Source organism: Lolium rigidum, chromosome 3 (assembly GCF_022539505.1).
Source record: "Lolium rigidum isolate FL_2022 chromosome 3, APGP_CSIRO_Lrig_0.1, whole genome shotgun sequence".
Taxonomy (NCBI): Eukaryota; Viridiplantae; Streptophyta; class Magnoliopsida; order Poales; family Poaceae; genus Lolium; species Lolium rigidum.
In genome coordinates, this window is record NC_061510.1 from 175,622,408 (window position 1) to 175,643,785 (window position 21,378).

A 21,378-nucleotide genomic window follows, 5' to 3' on the forward strand; every position below is an offset into this window, starting at 1 on the left:
CCCATAGCTTTTTCAAGTTCACCAATCCTATTAATTTGATTATCATGGTCAACACAAGTTCCTAGGACACTAATTATTTCATCAATTCCTCCTAAAGATTTATCAAGTTTATCAGTTTTAACAAGTAACATCTCCAACTTAGTTTCAACACTAAATTTTTTCTCTATGGTTTCCAATTTTTTCATAACATCCTCAAGGGAGGTTTCAATTTTAATTTCATTAACAGAGCGGTGTTCCAAATAAACTCTCAATAATGCAACTAGCTTCTAAAGCGGGAGCACCTAGGAAGTTACCTCCCGCGAGACAATCAAGAACATATCTATTCCAGCTAGAGATACCAACATAAAAATTCCCGAGTAGGATAGTGGTGGAGTGTTTCTTAGTGCACCTATTATGGGCATCACTAATTCTATACCAAGCATCTTTTAAACATTCTCCTCCTTGTTGCTTAAATGAACGAACTTCAACTTCAGGATTACTCATTTTAGCAGTAGTAAATAAAGCAAACTAGATAAAGTAAATGCAAGTAACTAATTTTTTTGTGTTTTTGATATAGAGTGCAAGACAGTAAATAAAGTAAAGCTAGCAACTAATTTTTTTGTGTTTTGATATAATGCAGCAAACAAAGTAGTAAATAAAATAAAGCAAGACAAAAACAAAGTAAAGAGATTGGGAAGTGGAGACTCCCCTTGCAGCGTGTCTTGATCTCCCCGGCAACGGCGCCGAAAAAGAGCTTGATGGCGTGTAACTCACACGTTCGTTGGGAACCCCAAGAGGAAGGTATGATGCGCACAGCAGCAAGTTTTCCCTCGTAAAGAAACCAAGGTTTATCGAACCAGGAGGAGCCAAGAAGCACGTTGAAGGTTGATGGCGGCGGGATGTAGTGCGGCGCAACACCCGGGATTCCGGCGCCAACGTGGAACCTGCACAACACAACCAAAGTACTTTGCCCCAACGAAACAGTGAGGTTGTCAATCTCACCGGCTTGCTGTAACAAAGGATTAACCGTATTGTGTGGAAGATGATTGTTTGCAGAGAAAACAAGTAAAAACAAGTATTGCATCAGATTTGTATTTCAAGTATAAAAGAATGGACCGGGGTCCACAGCTCACTAGAGGTGTCTCTCCCATAAGATAAAAGCATGTTGGGTGAACAAATTACAGTAGGGCAATTGACAAATAGAGAGAGCATAACAATGCACATACATGTCATGATAAGTATAGTGAGATTTAATTGGGCATTACGACAAAGTACATAGACCGCCATCCAACTGCATCTATGCCTAAAAAGTCCACCTTCAGAGTTATCGTCCGAACCCCTTCCAGTATTAAGTTGCTAACAACAGACAATTGCATTAAGTATGGTGCGTAATGTAATCAATAACTACATCCTCGGACATAGCATCAATGTTTTATCCCTAGTGGCAACAAGCACAACACAACCTTAGAACTTTCTCGTCATCGTCCCGTGTGTCAATGCAGGCATGAACCCACTATCGAGCATAAATACTCCCTCTTGGAGTTAAGAGCAAAAACTTGGCAAGAGCCTCTACTAATAACGGAGAGCATGCAAGATCATAAACAACACATATGCAATAACTTGATAATTAACATAACATAGTATTATCTATCCATCGGATCCCGACAAACACAACATAGAGTATTACAGATAGATGATCTTGATCATGTTAGGCAGCTCACAAGATCCAACAATGAAGCACAATAAGGAGAAGACAACCATGTAGCTACTGCTATGGACCCATAGTCCAGGGGTGAACTACTCACTCATCACTCCGGAGGCGACCATGGCGGTGTAGAGTCCTCCGGGAGATGAATCCCCTCTCCGGCAGGGTGCCGGAGGAGATCTCCATAATCCCCCGAGATGGGATTGGCGGCGGCGGCGTCTCTGGAAGGTTTTCCGTATCGTGGTTTTTCGCATCAGGGGTTTCGCGACGGAGGCTTTAAGTAGGCGGAAGGGCGGAGTCGGAGGGCTGACGAGGGGCCCACACCACAGGGCGGCGCGGGCCCCTCCTTGGCCGCGCCGCCTTGTGGTGTCGCCACCTCGTGGCCCCACTTCGTATGCTCTTCGGTCTTCTGGAAGGTTCGTGGCAAAATAGGCCCCTGGGTCTTGATTTCGTCCAATTCCGAGAATATTTCGTTACTAGGATTTCTGAAACCAAAAACAGCAGAAAACAGCAATTGGCACTTCGGCATCTTGTTAATAGGTTAGTTCCAGAAAATGCACGAATATGACATAAAGTGTGCATAAAACATGTAGGTATCATCAATAATATGGCATAGAACATAAGAAATTATCGATACGTCGGAGACATATCAGCCCTCCGCTAAGCTCGGATGGAGGGCTACTTGCGCGACACCGACTTTGATCTGCATCTGCCAGGCCTGCTGGTTGGCGGCCGCGACAGTCTTGTTCTTCTGGTTCTTGCGCCGGCTGCGACGCTTCGCGGCCTCGATGATTTTCTCCTCCTTGGAGAGCACCTTCTTTGCGGCCTTCGGCTTTGCCTCCCGGCCGCCGCCGGTGGCGGCCCGCTTTGCTTCCGCCGGAGCTGCACCCTCCATTGTGGCTATGGTCGTGGCTACGGGGGAGTGTGGGGCGGCGGCGGGTGCGAGGGTTTGCTCCGCATCCATGGCGGTGGCTGCGGCGACGAGGACGTCCATCGCTTCTGGACTGCTCGCGCCGGTCTAGTTTGATATTTTGCGCCGGAAATGGCCACTCGCGGGAATAATATCGGCCCCACTGATGCGTGGGTCCTACGTCTTTTTCGGCGAACACTCGGCGCGACCGCGGACGCTCCGCGGAGACGCAAACCTGACGCATATTTGGACCAGTTTTGCGTCTCCGCGAACGGCCCGATCACTTTACGTCGGCCCGCTGGAGCAGGACCCAGAAGCATTTCCGGTCACGGCGGACGCAAACAGATGCTCGTCGCGCCGGTGGAGATGCCCTAACAGAAATATTTCAGAATCCACTACCCTCACGGCCACATCAACAAGCAAAAGTTAGTCCGAAATCAATGTCTTCGGAATTTGAAATGGCCAGGTCCCAGAATCTGCGTTTGAAGCTGGGTACATCCCTACATGAGTTTAGTACTCCCTCTTTTATGTCGAAAATTTATCTAATTTATACAAACTTGCAACACCCTTTTATAGATAGAGGCAGTACTCCCTCCGTCCCATTAAGATTGTCTGAGATTTGTTAAAATTTAGATGTATCTAGAATTCTAGATGCTATTTAATACGTCCAAATTGAGAACAAGCAAGTGCATCTCCCCCTCACGCGACCCGTCTGCCATCCAAAAAGACCCTATCTCGTATACAAAAGGACCCATCGGCGCCTCAATTGGGCCACGTATTATGCTAAGAATGGTGAGAGAAAAGAAACCGCCCCGCCGGGTGAGATTTGCTCGTCATCCATTCGGTTGTTCCACCTTCTCCTTATTCGTTTTGTGTCGCTGCTATTGGGCCCTTTCTTCACAGTACCCGGAATTCCTTCGTTGCAAAGAAACAGAAGCGACAAAGAATTGGCATCGAGCCCTACGCCCCCTGCTCTCTGTCATGTACGCGCGACTTCCGAGGACACGCCTCCTTCTTCCTCTCCCCTCCCGTTCTTCTTCCTCTCGTCCGTTCTGGTCAGCTCTCCGAGTCCTGGACCTCCGCGCAACCGCGGTACCGCCTCCTTTCCGTCGCCTTCTCCACCACCACGGTGTCTTCTACGTTGTCATCCCCGCACGACCACTCACCTCTGTGGTCAGGGTACTGACGGGCGAGGCGAGGAGGTCGCACGCGGGGCCATGGCGACGCGGCGGGCGAGCGTCGAGACGGCGGCGATATTCTTGTTTCTGTGGCCATGAGAGATCGCCTCTGCTCGCCCATTACCCGCGCCCCCCTCCTCGATTTGGCGGCGCTGGATCAAGGGTCTACAACGATGCCATGACCTCAGCGCGCTGTAGTACCGGTAAGTTTCCCGTCCCGGTAATCTTGCAGCGCAGATTGAAGCCTGCCGAGGTCGCCCGTTGTCCAGCATCTCCTCCGTCTAGATATGCCGCAACCAACGTTGTCCTGGGAGGTCGACCCACCATCACGATGCTTGACAACGATGCATACAGAGCTCAACTACAAGTAGCCGGCCAACCATGTCTCTTTCACCAAATCTCCCTATCTACCTTTTTTTCTTTTGTTTTCCACTAAGCCCCAGTTCTTCTGCAGGAGCAGCGAACCATGGAGGATTTCGGGCTACTTTGGCATAAACCAGCAAGCCATGTTGAACTGACATGTATTTTGAGAAAGGAGTGGTCTGCTATTCTGCATCTAGGTGAATTAACAACACAAGCACTTGTACTGCTTCAAACATGCATGTTTATCTCTATAGAAATTTTGTCTGAATAATTAAAGCATTTGTTTGGACTTACCTGGACTCTCTGATTTATTTTGGTGAATCCAACATTTTGTTCAGAATAATGTAATCTTCTATTTTTTGAGTTTTCATGTGCTAATTCTACAATTAAATGGCCATCAACTTAGTGTTTGGTGTTACAAGTTCTTTGGCATTGATTAAGTTGGCCTAGAAAGAAGATCGCTCCAAGTCTGAGTGCACCTATAATCATTGATTCAGAGGCCAAAAATTTGTAGAAGCAGGTCAGTTCACATGGCTTTCACATATGCAGTTCCGTGTTGCTATCCAAATACAGTTTGATTTCCATCGGGCAATATACAGCCTTGGAACTGTCTTGTTATATTCCCTAGCTTCCATATCTCACTTGATACCGATATACTACTTCAGTTTTGTGCATACATGCTTTTAATGAAGTTGACATGGGAGTTTTTGTTCGAATACACTGCCCAAATAAGTTAAAACTAAATGAAACAATATTTTTATTTATCATTTTTAATATTTTTAATGGTTTACCGAGGATACCATGAGATCTGTGAGGCCCGGTGTATCCCCTAATGAGCTTTGCAGTCAGTCTGCCATCTATGTTGCAGCAGCTGATGAATTGAAATCAAATTACTTGACACTTTAAAAAATCCTAACTGCAGGTCTATGCAGTGCTTTGCAATTGGTCCGATCGATGATATGACTCATTTGTTTTATCTCCCGACACTATTTTATCTGTCTATTGTTAAATAATGACAGCTAGAATTTGATGTGGCTGTGATATGGGTGTTTGTTCCGAAATTGGTTGTTTCTTCATTGAACTGCTTTATGAACTTGGTTAATATTTGTTTGCACTCTTCAGTTTTTCACATTCTTGTTCTCTAGATGATATCGTTTCTATTAATCATGGAAGAATAATTTGGAAAATTAACTTTGTCATATTAAACGGTGCAGCTACCTTTTCCATGCCTTAAATTGAGATATTTGAATGCTCCTCCGGCAAACAATGCCATTGTACCACACACAAGTCACAACATTTTTTGAACCATGAGAGAGAGGGACTCCGGCAGGTTCATCCTTGTTGTATTGTACACTTGTTCCAGGTGATGATCTCCGCAGTTTGGAGTTACTGATTTCGTTTCCGCTCTTTCAACTACGTTGCTCTTTGAATCTGAGGTTTTCCTTTTAATCGTAGGTCGATGGCTCTAACCAGCCTCCTTCACAATCGCCTAGGCATAAGGATGGAGGAAGAAAGCCTACCAGAATAGAAGTTGAGGAGATAAACCGTGGTTGCCAATGTTCAAGATCGCATATGGAAGGCTGAAAGGTGACACCCACCCTGCAAAAGAGCCATTGTTGTTTCTGGTGGTGTATCGGCACATAGCTAGGTTGTGGCTTGACAGCATCCACAAACTGCATCAATGAGCTCTCATTCTTAATCGTTAGTCCTTAATGCTTCAGGTGCTCCATGTGATGTAGTCCGCAGAAGATTCAAGCATGTCTTCACTTGGTATGACTTGACACGTATTGTTTCAACAATATTTCCCATAAAGTGGCTATTACTGAATTAGTGTTTATTTATTCTAGCATTGGGTAAGTTGTGTATTTTCAATGCAGATTAGCAGGTACACATTATCAGCAAACAGTTGAATCCCAAGTTCACAATTGAGCTTTTGGTAGGTCAATTATTCTAAAACTATGCTTCTTTATTTGTGAAATTAGTGCATATACATCACACCGATTATCCGAGATGTTAGTGTCCTGGTCTAAATTGTGGCGCCACCTGCATTTGTTATGCAGATCGTGCCCTTTTTATCTGTTTCTTATCTTCCCAGTGACATCTCCACTGATGTTTTCCTCCTTGCGTGACAATTACCCTTATTGACACAGTGAAATTAGTGTTGCCTGTGAATTATCATATCATTCCCCTGAATTTAGTGCTCATGGAAGTTGCATTTTGGATGTTATCTTACTGTTCCGCATAACAGTCTTTTTGAGCCTTTTTATTCCATGAAACCTTAGAATAGTGGTTAGCTTATTTTTTCCATGAATCAGTATGTTGCATCCTTTTCGATGATACTGTTTTTATATGCCATAACTATTTTACTTTGGTCTCACATGTTTATAAAATAATGCATGTATATGTAACCGGATTTCAGTTTGTCGTTCAGCCTATAAGAGAGAAGGTTTTGCAGAGAGTTGCAGTTGCTTGGAGTTCAAACTTGAACGAATATATGTAGCCACCTCCGTGTCATACCAAATAATATTTGTGAACATAGAACAATAGTTAATAATCACTAGAACAGCGCTCCAACGTAATACATTGAACAACTGCCTATATGTTCACATAATAAAGCAGATTGCTGGACTTTAACTAGGCTCAGCTGAACTGGATGGATAAATTTAGGCTACTCTAAAATGTTCATTTAAATATGCAAAAAGAAATCTACATACCAATTTATGGTTCATCTTTTGGAAATATATTTCTCTTCATATGAAGCGGTCCCAGTTATTCCTCTTGCAAGCTATGTGCTCCTACTATTTTTATATTTCTTGGTAATTGATTCGTTTCACTTTATATTATACAAACTTGCTTTCTCCGAGTCGCCACAATACATTATAGATCAATGCCTTCTAGGCACTGCGGATATTAACATGATACACATGTTTTTGGTAATAATAGTCGTTGATGTCAACCTTTTTTTTTGCCATTAATAACTGATAATGGCATTTTACTGCTATTGAGAAATTCGGGATTATGATACCTTTGTTGCAAGAAGATAATGGAAAATTTTAAAGAATCAGTTACTGATAGGAACAATTATTCCAGTTTTGAGTTACTTGCTTTGATTTTCCTATGTGCACATCCTTTTACTCAAGAGTTTTTTACAATAATTGCTTAGAGAAGGGTCAGTGCTTATAGAAGGATAGAAATAGGTTTCCTAATGGACTATTATTTCTATTATTATGTGAGATCTGAATTTAAGATGAAGAATCAGTGCTCATAGAAGATCATCGTTCCATCTGTGAAATCATTTCAATCAGACAATTTCTTTTGTCATTCCAATAATTGGCCTATTACTATTTTCAGTCTGCTGCATCTATATGCATAGACATATGATTGTTTTACCTTCGTGCCTGCAAAATATGGTGTAAATCATCCTCTTGAATTTCTCCATTGGTAGTATATTGTCCGCTTAGTCATCGGCTTAATCCTAGATATCTGCCGCTTCTCTAGCCATTTGTGTCAACGTTGGACAGGACTCTGCAGTGAGAGGCGGAGTTGATAAATTCAATCCTGCTAAGAATGAACATTTGATGTAAGATGCCACTTTAGTAGGCAGTGCAATACAATGAGCATATTTTTTGTACTTCCGAGTAAAGCTAACATTCATATAGTTTTTTGGTTCTATTTTTCAGATCATGAACCACTATTCTATCGAAGGAAGAAACTCCATTTGCTGCCAAGAATCTAACCGTACATAGATTTTATTAGTGGGAATAAACTGACAGCGGGAGCACCCGCTTACATGTCATAGAAAGTGGTGGTCTAAATCTCATCTCACTAGACCATTTACTTTAAAAAACAATCTTGTATGCTGCAACTTGCAAAATCAAATTTTGAGGCCAGGCACAGTGTTGTATCATAGACCATATATTTACCTTTGGTTCTCTAACATCATCCTACGATTGTGTTTTTAAAATTGGATTTTCAGCTTTGGCTGAATATGTAGCCACTGCTGTAAAATTCCATTTCTGATATTATAGTGCAATAAACTGATTCTATTGTGGTATATTCAGGGAGCACATGACGGGTGAGGAGGCACCCCATGTGACGCTGCAGCCTCTTTGCACGGTGTCTTTATCTACAGAGGAATAACCTCATGAACCCTATTTTCTATTGATTGGTAAAATTTAGAAAGTTGGGAAATTTGAATGCATTGGTTTCATATTGGGACACGATTAGGCTGCCGCTGTACGGCGAGGAGGTGCCCCAAGGGGCACCCCAACCACTAGTTTTAATAAATCTCAAACAGCTTTCATTGGAGTATGATGTATACATAGAGTGACTAGTGTTTTTTCTCATCGTACCAAGTATCATAACTTAATGAAGACGCGTCACAAAGTCAGACAAGAAGTCTGGAATTCATAACGACTGCAGTCAATGTCTCCGTTTCATTGTACAACCAACTCAAAGAGCAAACTCAACAAAAGTTGAAATAGGAAATATACATTATTTAACAACACAAACCACACATGCCTGCCATGGTATCAGGATGCTTGCGACGGTCCAGCCAGCCAGTCCATGACTTTGTGATCCATGATGCAATTACACGGCTCTAGAGGATTAATGGAGTGTTCCCCACAATTTGAGCAGTCCTTGAACTCTCCAAGCTCAAATTTTGAGTTCCAGATAAAGACCTTAAGCCGTGAAGCTTTATGGAGCACAGTACTTGAGATCGCCGAAGTCTCATAACCTGATATATCCATATACTCAAGCTCCTCCAGGCAGTCAAGGAATTTTATTATTGCGGCACAGGACATATCAGAATTTGGTATCTCAAGCTTCTTCAGACGCGGAAGAGAGTCACAAATTATAGAGGCCATATATTCATCCACATAAAGAGCAAACACTTTCAGTTCCAGGAAGTCTGGGCAACACTGATGCACATGGTGGAGGGCATCATAATTAATAAGACTCTCATCCACCGCCATGCCTTTAAGTGACTGAAGTTTGCCTATCGCCTTACAGAACTGATCATAAGTCATACATGTGGTAGGAAAGCTGAAATATTGCAGATTCGGACTCCTGTAGGGAACATCAAGAAAATGCAATCAAATTATACCGACAATAGCCATGCCCATAAAAAAATCCATGTCAAACAAATGCAGAGTTACCGCATATAAACGGTATATAAATTACAAAATACCATTAAGAATGCAACGCAAGCTATGAAAACCACATGCACCTGAGTTTATAAAAAAACATGCCAAATCCGTTTTGCGTGTTTTGTGGTTTTGTTCACTGAAAATACCATTCCGACAAATTTCAAATGCTCTAACAAATAGTATTCATTAGTGAACCCACATCAAATTGTCAAAACATGAATCAAAAGCAGTTCATAAGCATTGGAAAAAATCAACTGACCAGGTACAAATTCTAACTAACATCTAGATGAAGTGCATTGCCATGAAAAATCTCATTGTTTCAAGCAAGAGATCGCATGCGTACATGAAAGCAAGTAAGTATCTGCTGACAACAAGACAAAATAATACTCCGTACTAAATAAAATCATATATTTGCAATTTAAATTTTTGTGGGGTGATGTTATGCTAGGAAGTACCATGGCCCCACCATGGCAAGGACATCAGGTCTCCATTATGGGATAATATCCCTAATCCCTCATGTAAGTAGTTTATCCTATAAATTAGGAGACCTTAAACCAATTACCGATAAGGTCACTGTTGCTTAATTTGGCTTGTTAGGCCTCTATAAGAGGACTTCCTGTAAAATTTAATCAACCATAAGATTATGTATTCTGACTGAGTCCCCTTCTTTATCTCATCCTCACTGCCCTTGATTTGTGCCAAGCCCCCCACGGACTATCTCCAATGCTGAGCCACTTCAAAGGGAAAATGGTAAAGCTCTGAATGACGAGCCTTTGGAATCAGGAAAAGGAACGATAAAAGGAAACCCCTCCCTGCTTTCTTCTTTCTTCCGTTCCTTCTCTCCTGCCTCCAACTCAACCAGCCACCCATTCAAATCCATGGCGAGCTATGCCGGATCTCACCGTCGATCAACAAAAGTGGAAATCTCCATGCTAAACGGTGGCCATACATCCAGTTTTCTCCTCCAGTTAAGCTAAACCCTGTAATGTCCTAATTTCTAAATCCTCCATCTGCCCTTCTGTAATCTGCAGAGGCGCCCAAGTGGTGACCACGCATCCGCCCTAAAACCATTTTTTGTCAACTGGTAGCTCGAGGAGGAACTGCATGTCTAGCAGGGTTGGGAGATAGCGTACAGCGCGTGGGGCGCTAGACTCAGTGCAACAGTAATGGAACAGATTGATATGGTGGTGCAGCAGTTCACATCCTATCAGGGAAGATGACACTGCAGGAAATCCGTCCATGTCTGGTGCCTCCACCACCCATCCCTGGAAGCAAGAACGCCTACTATAGCAGCAGCGAGACTGCGCTGCAGGGACTGTGGTTATCTCTAGCCTGGAAGCGTACTGCTCTACGTGAGTCATGCGAGCTACGGCATTGGCATCTTCCTCATGGCGGCGGCAGGGCCACCATGTGTGGCACCATTGTTCCCCATGCTTGCATAGTTGCATCTCATAAGGCGTTCCTTCAGATTATTCACCTGCACACATGCAACACATGCATCTATGCAGAAGCCGATGAGTCAGGGGATAGGAAGCAATGGCCTCTACACATGGCACGAGATTAATTCCCTGCCATCAGCATGGGACTACATCAGACTATAACCGTGGCCCTTGCTTCCAAAGCCGAGCCATATGTCCAGGTGGGTTGTGATGCTATGTACATAAGTACATGGCCCAACCAGAGCAAGAAGACCAGCATATGGAACAAGATCTCAAATCGTTCAGTTAGTTACTTATCATTTTAAGTTAGGAAGATATCTTTTAGCTTTGGTCTTAAGCTAACTAGAGATTAGATCTACAGTTTTTTAGTTAGTCCAGACCTCTATATAAAGAGGACTCTCTATGAGGAATTATCAAGCAAGAAAAAAATATATTCCCAATCTTCTTCCTGTTACCGAGGCATCACCGTTGTCATGGTGCTGTCGCGCCTATTGCAGTTCATGCTACCTCTTGGTAGCCTTAGGACCCTTATTCTACAACTTTCATAGCGGGAAAGCATTCTTCTAAAGGCCTAAGAGACCAAGGATGTCACTTGAATGTACAGTCATGCAAACAGCTAACAAATCAACAAAATTCTTTAAAACAAAACGGTTACAGATAACCGATATAAGATAAACCGTTGATTTTGTTCCATCTGCACACAGGTTAGAAGATGAGATCGACTCTAGATTCTAGAGATACATATAAATTAACTTATGTTTAACTCTGATTCAACACATTTGTTTCTTCGCACCAATTCAAAGGATAGTTAACTTGAAATTCGCATTCAACTTGTACGAATTCTACGGCAAGGAGAATAAACAAATAGGAATCAATGAAGAAGGTACACCCAATACTTACATGAACAAAACAAACATTAACAATGGAAAGTAACTTAGCATATCAAAAGCAGAGAACATTAAACTTCTTTTGTGATTTGCACAGTCAAGTCATTTTAACATTTTATATGATCTAATAACTGAAGAAGTCACCAGTTCTTCAGCTCTCGCGGGAACATTTAATTCATGAAATACGTTTCACCTCTCTGCTTCTCTTTCTTACCTCCATTTTTATTCACATTTAAAATGTAGCAAACTAACATTACACATGCACGATAGTAAGATTGCATACCATGGTTGGTTTGCCATCGACCATGACATGAAAATTTATACTAGATAACTTCCAGTGACAAAGACACAAGCTGTCAGGATGCTTTAAATAAATAAAAAATGCAAGGGGTAAACTGGCAACTGGTAGGTGGCAACAAATAAGAGGTCTTCAGGAGGCGAACCCTAAACAGCAAGACTGGCCTGGTAAGGTGTAGCAAGGACATAAGTATGCAGCTCAGTAATTAAGGAGCGCTAGGAGATCAAGAGAATGAAAAGGCAAGATGGAACATTAAGATGGGTGCAACATAGCAAGAAAGTGGGGAGGAGGCAATTGCAGTTTCGGCAGCAGAGCATGGATGAATTGCAAAAAGAATGGCATTCCACAGGAAACCAACAAGGGTCAGGCAGCAAGGAAGTGAGTACATTTGTGGCCGATTAAGGCCTGGGCAGGTTGTGCACTGCAAATCTGCTTTGCTGCAGAAGCATGTGGTAGCAGTGGGGTCTCAAGGATCTTGACAAAAATCAAGTTTAAAGCCGAGGGCCACAAGAGAGTACTGGTATGACGTAAGTGCAGTGTGCTATAAGGCGCTCATGTTAAAAGAGGTAAGCTTCGATGTGAACATGGATTTGTAATACCCATTTCATTGCGATTCTTCAAAATATTGTAAAAAATAGAACTTTAACATTAGGATCAATTAATCTCATTATTCGAATCATGTAAACTGCAAATTCCCTCTTCAAATTCACAACTACATCCTACGGTAAGTACATAATGCTGAAAATTATATACATTTAATAAGTGGATTTGGTGGAAATACAAGAAGAAGAAGAAGGCAAGGTATGTCAAAAAAACTCATTTTCTGCATCACTTACAGAACAATAAAATTAGAGGAACTAGGACCCAGAAGCCTCACCTCTCAGCGAGGAACAGGATGTGGTCTTCATCGGCAAACTCAGGGAGGAGCACAGCCTCCATCCGACCATCTGCCCGCGTTGCGGCGACCTCAAGGACGCCGGCGAGAGCGTCCTGGACCGATACGCTTGTGCTGGTTGCACGGGTCCCAGCCGCGCGCCGGGCGGAGGTCAGGGCTGTCCAGTCCCGGAGATCAACGCGGCGCCATGCGAACGGGTCGCGAGCTGCGGCCCACCACGCAGAGCAGGCACGGGGAGCGCCGCCAGAAAGTAGATCTGGGGTGCCCACGCGGGACATAATCGCCACAAGGAGATCGTGCTGCAGCTCCCCCCACGGCCGGACCGGCGGCGACGCCATTGACGTCGGAGACCGGTAGGTAGTTTCGTTTTCCCTTTCTGAGATGGAGAGGTAGGTTATGTCCCGGTTAGAAACCGACCGTGTAGATTAGGGGCGTCGTTGTTCGCCGCATCCTCTCGGGCCTTGGTATGCAAAGCCTTCGATCTTTAAGCTGTGGCTCAGTGTAAGGTTATAATGCTTCTGTAGTTATAGAAAAAAAAGGTTATAATGCTTCTCCTGTATTTTTAGTAATTAATGGTAAATTTTACGGACTAATGTTTTTATTGCGCTTATATAAAAATATATTCCATAAGTAGTTCTCCCAGTCTATGTGTTAGATTTAGGTGTGGATGCCATGACGATAAAAATATATCTTGAATATTGACATCAAGAATATTGGACAAGAATAAATAAAGGTGAAATTCTTGTGTGAACATGCTCTAGCTTATGTATTAAGCAATGGATGATCAAAATTTTGAGAGTTTGATTTCAAGAGAAGAATTTAAGATATAGCTCTAAGTCGGTGTCATGATAGTCTCAAGAGTTAAGCTATGGTTAACCAAGATTTAGAGCATGCAATTAAATGAAGAATTATTTAAGTACTCAAGATATTATGATATATCATGAGCAGATACAAGGTTTTTTCGAGAATACACCCCAAAAGGTGTATTAGATATATAGAAGAAAGGGCAAAGAAGTCCATGACAACACCGCAAGTGGCCAGTTCATGTTGCCAACATGGGCTGGCATCTCCCCGAGATTAAGCCTACTCTCCTAACTGCCACCACAACTCTACCAGCTTCGGGAAGTTAAAACTATCCGTGCGAAAGAGCCTAGCTACACGCCACCGCATGAACTCCTCCTTGATCTTCGTCTTGATCGCCATGACAATCGGATTGGCGGCGTTGAAGACCACGTTGTTCCGATGCCGCCAAATGCACCAAAAAGAAAAGAATGATCGTAGTACAAATGTCACGTTGCGCAGCTCCTTGATCCGGTCCCCCAACTGGCCAAGTCAGAGTCAACTGTAGGCACCCAATCTGGTTTACCCCAGCGCACGAGCGCCCAGGCCCATATCTCGCGAGCCACCACACAACCCAGGAGTAGGTGCTATATCGTATGTGGTTCTTGGCTGCATAGGGGCAAGAAGCTAGGAAAGGAAAGCCAAGCCGCTACAGCCTCTCGGCTGTCCAACATATGTTCCTGATGACTAGCCACGCAAAGAATTTTGAAGAATAAGGTGCCTGTGACAGCTAGACCGGAGAGGCTGTGGGCGCTCTTACCATGCCGGCGAAGAACGTCATGTAGGCCAAGCTCGCCGAGAAGGTCCCATCCGCAGACTAACTCCACATAAACTTGTCATCATGCTCTTGCCCCAACTAAACACAAGCCAAAATGTACCACAAATAGAAGAACTCGGTCACAACACCATGTCCCAAATCCGGGCTGCAATCCCTCAGCCGCTCACCACCCAGCCCATCCTTCACCGTGCGCGAGTTAGCCTTGCGGCTCGCTACTAAAGCAACCAGATTAGGCGGAATGTCAATGACCCGCTCTCCACTGAGCCACCTATCCTTCTAGAAGAGGGCGCTCTCTCAATCCCCTACTATCACCGCCATTGCTGACTCCACGAGGGCGCTAGATAGGTGAGGGATAGGATGAATTCCGCCCAAGCCTTGGTTGGGTACACTCTCTAAAGCCACGCTGAAAGTGCATGGAGCCCCCATGTGTGGTTTTGGTAATTAATGACAATTCCTATGGACTAATGTTTGCATTGAGTTATAATTGTAGGAGTTATCCATAGGCAATGCTTGAACCATATGTTGACTTCAAGGTTGCAATAATAAGAAATGAGTTGCAAGTTCAAGATGAGGCAACTCGAAGAGATCATATGCTTGAAGCTTTCCATTTATATGGTGTCCATGGGTATGTGAATATGCACCAAAGTAGAGCTCCCGTAGTGGAGTGTGGGGGAGCAATCCACAAGACTTCATCAAGCAAGCACAATCAAGAAAGGCGTTCCATCTTGTTGCAGTCAAGATCGTCATCACCGAGCTCAAGTGGAATGCGCAAGATTAAGGCTTGGTTTTGATAGGGTTTTTTTCTTACCGGTCTCGTGGTTTAGTTAGGAGATCGGGTTATAGGTTAGTTGCCGCACTATCAAGGGGCTCTCGATTGAGTAACTCGGTCGTATCATTTAAAAAGAGGTCAAACCGTTGCATCCTTGCATCATATTTCCTGGTTTTATTTAGATCTTATCCATATGGTGTTTTAGAGCTTGTGCTTATTCTAATGACAAGCTCTAGTTCATCGAAAACAGATTCCACATGAAATACTTGTTGCGTTTTTGATATTGGAGTTTTTCCTGCTTCTTTGTATTAAGAGGTTTCACCTCTAAATTCATGGAAAAATCTATCCCGCATGTTAATAATATTTTCACTCTTTGTGGGGAGCTCTTGTCATCATTTTTCCAACTAAATTAGTTTCACCTAAATTCGAGTTTTCTAACTCAAGTTGTTGCAATTTCCTTATTGGAGGTGTTACCGATTTAGCTCTTATAGATAGGTTAAAACTTTCCCCTTTTTATATTATACTCCGTGGTTGGACTATGATGTTTCCCTGCATGATCTTGTAGAACTCTTCGTTGTGATTCCATCGAGCCCAAGATCATCAAATTCGAGTCCCGATGGGAAAGTGGCGACGTTTTTGGTGTGCGCTGCGCTGCCAGCCAGATTGGTCCGGCCACGGGCCGGACCAGTCCGGCCCCTGGTCCGGCCAAGCAGTCCCCACTCTCAGATTAGTCACCGGAATGGGTCCGGGGCTGGCCCGGACAAGTCCGGCTGACCAGATTGGTCCGGCCGGGTGCGAAAAATGGAGCTTTTTTCTCCAAACGGCTAGTGCTCCTCCTCCCATATAAAAAGGGATCTTCTTTCCCATTGAGCGGTTGCTTCTTCAACTCTCTCTCTCTACTCCATTGTTGACCTTGAGAAACTTCATCTCCTTCTAATCCCTCCATGATTCTTGCTCATATTTGAGGAAAAGATAGAGGAGATCTAGATCTACATCTTGACCAAACAAATTCCCCTATTTGTGAGGGAATTCCACTAGATCTAGATTTTGGAGAAATTTGGTGTTCCTCCTCCTATTTGTTCTTCCTCTCTTATTCCCCCAATAGCTTTAGTAGCTTTGTTGTAATTTGAGAGTGAAGGATTGGGCATCTTTGTGGTGTTCTAGTCATTGCATTTGGTGCATCGGTTTGACTTCTCAGCGGTGATACGTGGAGGTGAAAGTTCGTGAGACATACACTTCGGGAGCTTGTTCCCGGAGCTTGTTCCTCTTGGGTCTTTGGACCCTAGACGGCTTAGTGGTATTTGTGGTGTTCTTGGGGCCTCCAATTAAGTTGTGGAGATTACCTCAAGCTTTGTGCTTTGTGGCTTAGTGGTGTTCTTGGGGCCTCCAATTAAGTTGTGGAGATTCCTTAAGGCCTTTGTGGAAATTTATTGGGAGCCTCCAATTAAGTTGTGGAGATAACCCCAAGCTTTGTGAGCGGGTTCGGTGACCACCCTAAGGTTCCATAGTGGATCGGGGACATCCCTGATACGTCTCCAACGTATCGATAATTTCTTGTGTTCCATGCCACATTATTGATGTTATCTACATGTTTTATGCACACTTTATGTCATATTCGTGCATTTTCTGGAACTAACCTATTAACAAGATGCCGAAGTGCCGGTTCCTGTTTTCTCGCTGTTTTTGGTTTCGAAATCCTAGTAACGAAATATTCTCGGAATCGGATGAAATCAACGCCAAAGTTCCTATTTTCATCGGAAGCATCCGGAACACCCGGGAAGGACCGGAGGGGGCCACGGGGCCACCAAACCCTAGGCTGGCGCGGCCGGGGGGGGCCGCGCCGCCCTATGGTGTGGCCCCCCTGTCAGCCCTCCTGCGCCGCCTCTTCGCCTATATAAAGCCCCTGGATCGGAAAACCCGATACCAATTGACGAAACCCACAGAAACCTGCCAGAGCCGCCGCCATCGCGAAGCCAAGATGCGGGGGACAGGATCTCTGTTCCGGCACCTGCCGGAGCGGGGAAGTGCCCCGGAAGGCTTCTCCATCGACACCGCTGCCATCTCCACCGCCATCTTCATCACCGCTGCTGCTCCCATGAGGAGGGAGTAGTTCTCCATCGAGGCTCGGGGCTGTACCGGTAGCTATGTGGTTCATCTCTCTTCCATGTACTTCAATACAATGATCTCATTGAGATTCATATGAGTTTGTATCACAATTTATCTATGTGCTACTCTAGTGATGTGTTATTAAAGTAGTTTTATTCCTCCTGCATGTGTGCAAAGGTGACGAGTGCGTGCACCGTGTTAGTACTTGGTTTATGCTATGATCATGATCTCTTGTAGATTATGGAGTTAACTATTGCTATGATAATATTGATGTGATCTATTCCTCCTACATATGCATGAAGGTGACGGTGTGCATGCTATGCTAGTACTTGGTTTAGTAGCGTTGATCTATCTTACACTAAAGGTTACTTAAACATGAGCATTATTGTGGAGCTTGTTAACTCCGGCATTGAGGGTTCGTGTAATCCTACGCAATGTGTTCATCATCCAACAAAAGTGTAGAGTATGCATTTATCTGTTCTGTTATGTGATCAATGTTGAGAGTGTCCACTAGTGAAAGTGTAATCCCTAGGCCTTGTTCCTAAATACTGCTGAGTTACTACTGCTTGTTTACTACTGCTGAGTTACTACTGCTTGTTTACTGTTTTACTGCGTTACTACTGCTGCAATACCACCACCATCAACTACACGCCAAGCACTTTTCTGGCACTGTTGCTACTGCTCATACTTATTTATACCACCTGTATTTCACTATCTCTTCGCCGAACTAGTGCACCTATTTGGTGTGTTGGGGACACAAGAGACTTCTTGCTTTGTGGTTGCAGGGGTTGCATGAGAGGGATATCTTTGACCTCTTCCTCCCCGAGTTCGATAAACCTTGGGTATCCACTTAAGGGAAACTTGCTCGCTGTTCTACAAACCTCTGCACTTGGAGGCCCAACACTGTCTACAGGAAAGGAGGGGAACGTAGACATCAAGCACTTTTCTGGCGCCGTTGCCGGGGAGGAAAGGTAAAAAGGCTCTCATACTACGGTCCCAGGTAAAGTATTTTTCCGGCGCCGTCGTGTGTGTGCTCAAAGCTATTTCCTTTAGATCCTGCAATTGCATCTTGTTGTTTCTTGTTTACACTAGTTTGGCATAATGTACAAGAGTGAGCTTCTTGTTCTATTTCCTGGTTTAAAACATGGATTGTTTGATGCGAAAATTAAAAAACCTATGAAATCTTCTTTGCATGCTGGTAGCAATATTAGTATGAACGCTTTGAACACCATTGTTGACAATAATATAGAAAGTTCTAAGCTTGGGGAAGCTGGTTTTCATGATCTTTTTAGTCCCCCAAGCATTGAGGAGAAAATTTACTTTGATGATTCTTTACCTCCTATTTATGATGATTATAATGATAGTGGTCTTTTGGTGCCACCTACTATGGAGAGTGAATTTGATTATGATTACAATATGCCTCCTACACTTGATGAGAATAATAATGATAGCTACTTTGTTGAATTTGCTCCCACTACAACTAATAAAACTGATTATGCTTATGTTGGGAGTAGTAATAATTTTGTGCATGAGACTCATGATAAGAATGTTTCATTTGATAGTTATATTGTTGAGTTTGCTCATGTTGCTACTGAAAGTTATTATGAGAGAGGAAAATATGGTTGTAGAAATTTTCATGTTACTAAAACACCTCTCTATGTGCTGAAATTTTTCAAGCTACACTTGTTTTATCTCCCTATGCTTGTTACTTTGCTCCTCATGAACTTGTTTATTTACAAGATTCCTATGCATAGGAAGCATGTTAGACTTAAATGTGTTTTGAATTTTCCTCTTGATGCTCTCTTTTGCTTCACATACTATCTTTTGCGAGTGCATCATCAAAACTGCTGAGCCCATCTTAATGGCTATAAAGAAAAGAACTTCTTGGGAGATAACCCATGTGTTATTTTGCTACAGTACTTTGTTTTATATTTGTGTCTTGGAAGTTGTTTACTACTGTAGCAACCTCTCCTTATCTTAGTTTTGTGTTTTGTTGTGCCAAGTAAAGTCTTTGATAGTAAAGTAAGTACTAGATTTGGATTACTGCGCAGTTCCAGATTTCTTTGCTGTCACGAATCTGAGCCCACTGCCCTGCAGGAAGCTCAGAAAATTATGCCAATTTACGTGCATGATCCTCAGATATGTACGCAACTTTCATTCAATTTGAGCATTTTCATTTGAGCAAGTCTGGTGGCCTAATAAAATCCATCTTTACGGACTGTTCTGTTTTGACAGATTCTGCCTTTTATTTCGCATTGCCTCTTTTGCTATGTTGGATGAATTTCTTTGATCCATTGATGTCCAGTAGCTTTATGCAATGTCCAGAAGTGTTAAGAATGATTGTGTCACCTCTGAACATGTTAATTTTTATTGTCCACTAACCCTCTAATGAGTTGTTTCGAGTTTGGTGTGGAGGAAGTTTTCAAGGGTCAAGAGAGGAGGATGATATACTATGATCAAGGAGAGTGAAAGCTCTAAGCTTGGGGATGCACCCGGTGGTTCACCCCTGCATATATCAAGAAGACTCAAGCGTCTAAGCTTGGGGATGCCCAAGGCATCCCCTTCTTCATCGACAACATTATCGGGTTCCTCCCCTGAAACTATATTTTTATTCCATCACATCTTATGTGCTTTTTCTTGGAGCGTCTGTTTGTTTGCTTTTGTTTTTGTTTGTGTTTGAATAAATTGGATTACATCATGCTTGTGTGGGAGAGAGACACGCTCCGCTGGTTCATATGAACACATGTGTTCTTAGCTCATAGTATTCATGGCGAAGTTTCCTCTTCGTTAAATTGTTATATGGTTGGAACTGGAAAATGATACATGTAGTAATTGCTATAAATGTCTTGGGTAATGTGATACTTGGCAATTGTTGTGCTCATGTTTAAGCTCTTGCATCATATACTTTGCACCCATTAGTGAAGAAATACATAGAGCATGCTAAAATTTGGTTTGCATAATTGGTCTCTCTAAGGTCTAGATAATTTCTAGTAAGGTGTTTGAACAACAAGGAAGACGATGTATAGTCTTATAATACTTGTAATATGTCTTTTATGTGAGTTTTGCTGTACTAGTTCATCCTTGTGTTTGCCTCAAACAACCTTGCTAGCCTAAACCTTGTATCGAGAGGGAATACTTCTCATGCATCCAAATACTTGAGCCAACACTATGCCATTTGTGTCCACCATATCTACCTATACTACATGGTATTTCTCCGCCATTCCAAAGTAAATTGCTTGAGTGCTACCTTTAAACAATTCAAAATTTATTACCTCTTATTTGTGTCAATGTTTTATAGCTCATGAGGAAGTATGTGGTGTTTATCTTTCAATCTTGTTGGGCAACTTTCACTAATGGACTAGTGGCTTCATCCGCTTATCCAATAATTTTGCAAAAAGAGCTGGCAATGGGATTCCCAGTCCCAAATTAACAAACTAAAAATAGACACTCCTCCATGGTATGTGATTGTTGGACGGCACCCGAAGGATTCGGTTAGCCATGGCTTGTGTAAGCAAAGGTTGGGAGGAGTGTCATCATAATAAAACTAAAATAAAAAGGTACTCCTTCATGGTATGAGATTGTTGGCAGGCACCCGAGGATTCGGTTAGCCATGGTTTGTGAAAGAAAGGTTGGAAGGAGTGCCACCCAAAAATAAAATAAAATGGGAGCCGCTCTTTGAAGGTTTGTCCGGCAAGGGGTTAGAGTACCCGCTACCATTCGTTGACAACAACAAACACCTCTCAAAACTTTACTTTTATGCTCTCTTTATGTTTTCAAAATCAAAGCTCTAGCACAAATATAGCAATCGATGCTTTCCTCTTTGAAGGACCATTCTTTTACTTTTATGTTGAGTCAGTTCACCTATTTCTCTCCACCTCAAGAAGCAAACACTTGTGTGAACTGTGCATTGATTCTTACATATTTGCATATTGCGTTTGTTATATTGCTTTGCATTGACAATTATCCATGAGATATACATGTTATAAGTTGAAAGCAACCGCTGAAACTTCATCTTCCTTTGTGTTGCTTCAATGCCTTTACTTTGAATTATTGCTTTATGAGTTAACTCTTATGCAAGACT

At 42.9% G+C, this 21,378-nt stretch overlaps 1 protein-coding gene across 1 annotated transcript; it reads right to left on the minus strand.

Annotated features, from left to right (window-relative positions):
* Positions 1-8,517: 8,517 nt before the first annotated feature.
* LOC124702728 (F-box/LRR-repeat protein At3g48880-like) lies at positions 8,518-13,249 on the minus strand. Its single transcript, XM_047234886.1, has 2 exons — positions 12,787-13,249; positions 8,518-9,205 (listed from the first exon to the last, which is right to left on the minus strand). Exons 1-2 carry the CDS (start codon positions 13,140-13,142, stop codon positions 8,668-8,670), a joined length of 894 nt encoding a protein of 297 aa, XP_047090842.1. The 5' UTR covers positions 13,143-13,249; the 3' UTR covers positions 8,518-8,667.
* Positions 13,250-21,378: the final 8,129 nt, after the last annotated feature.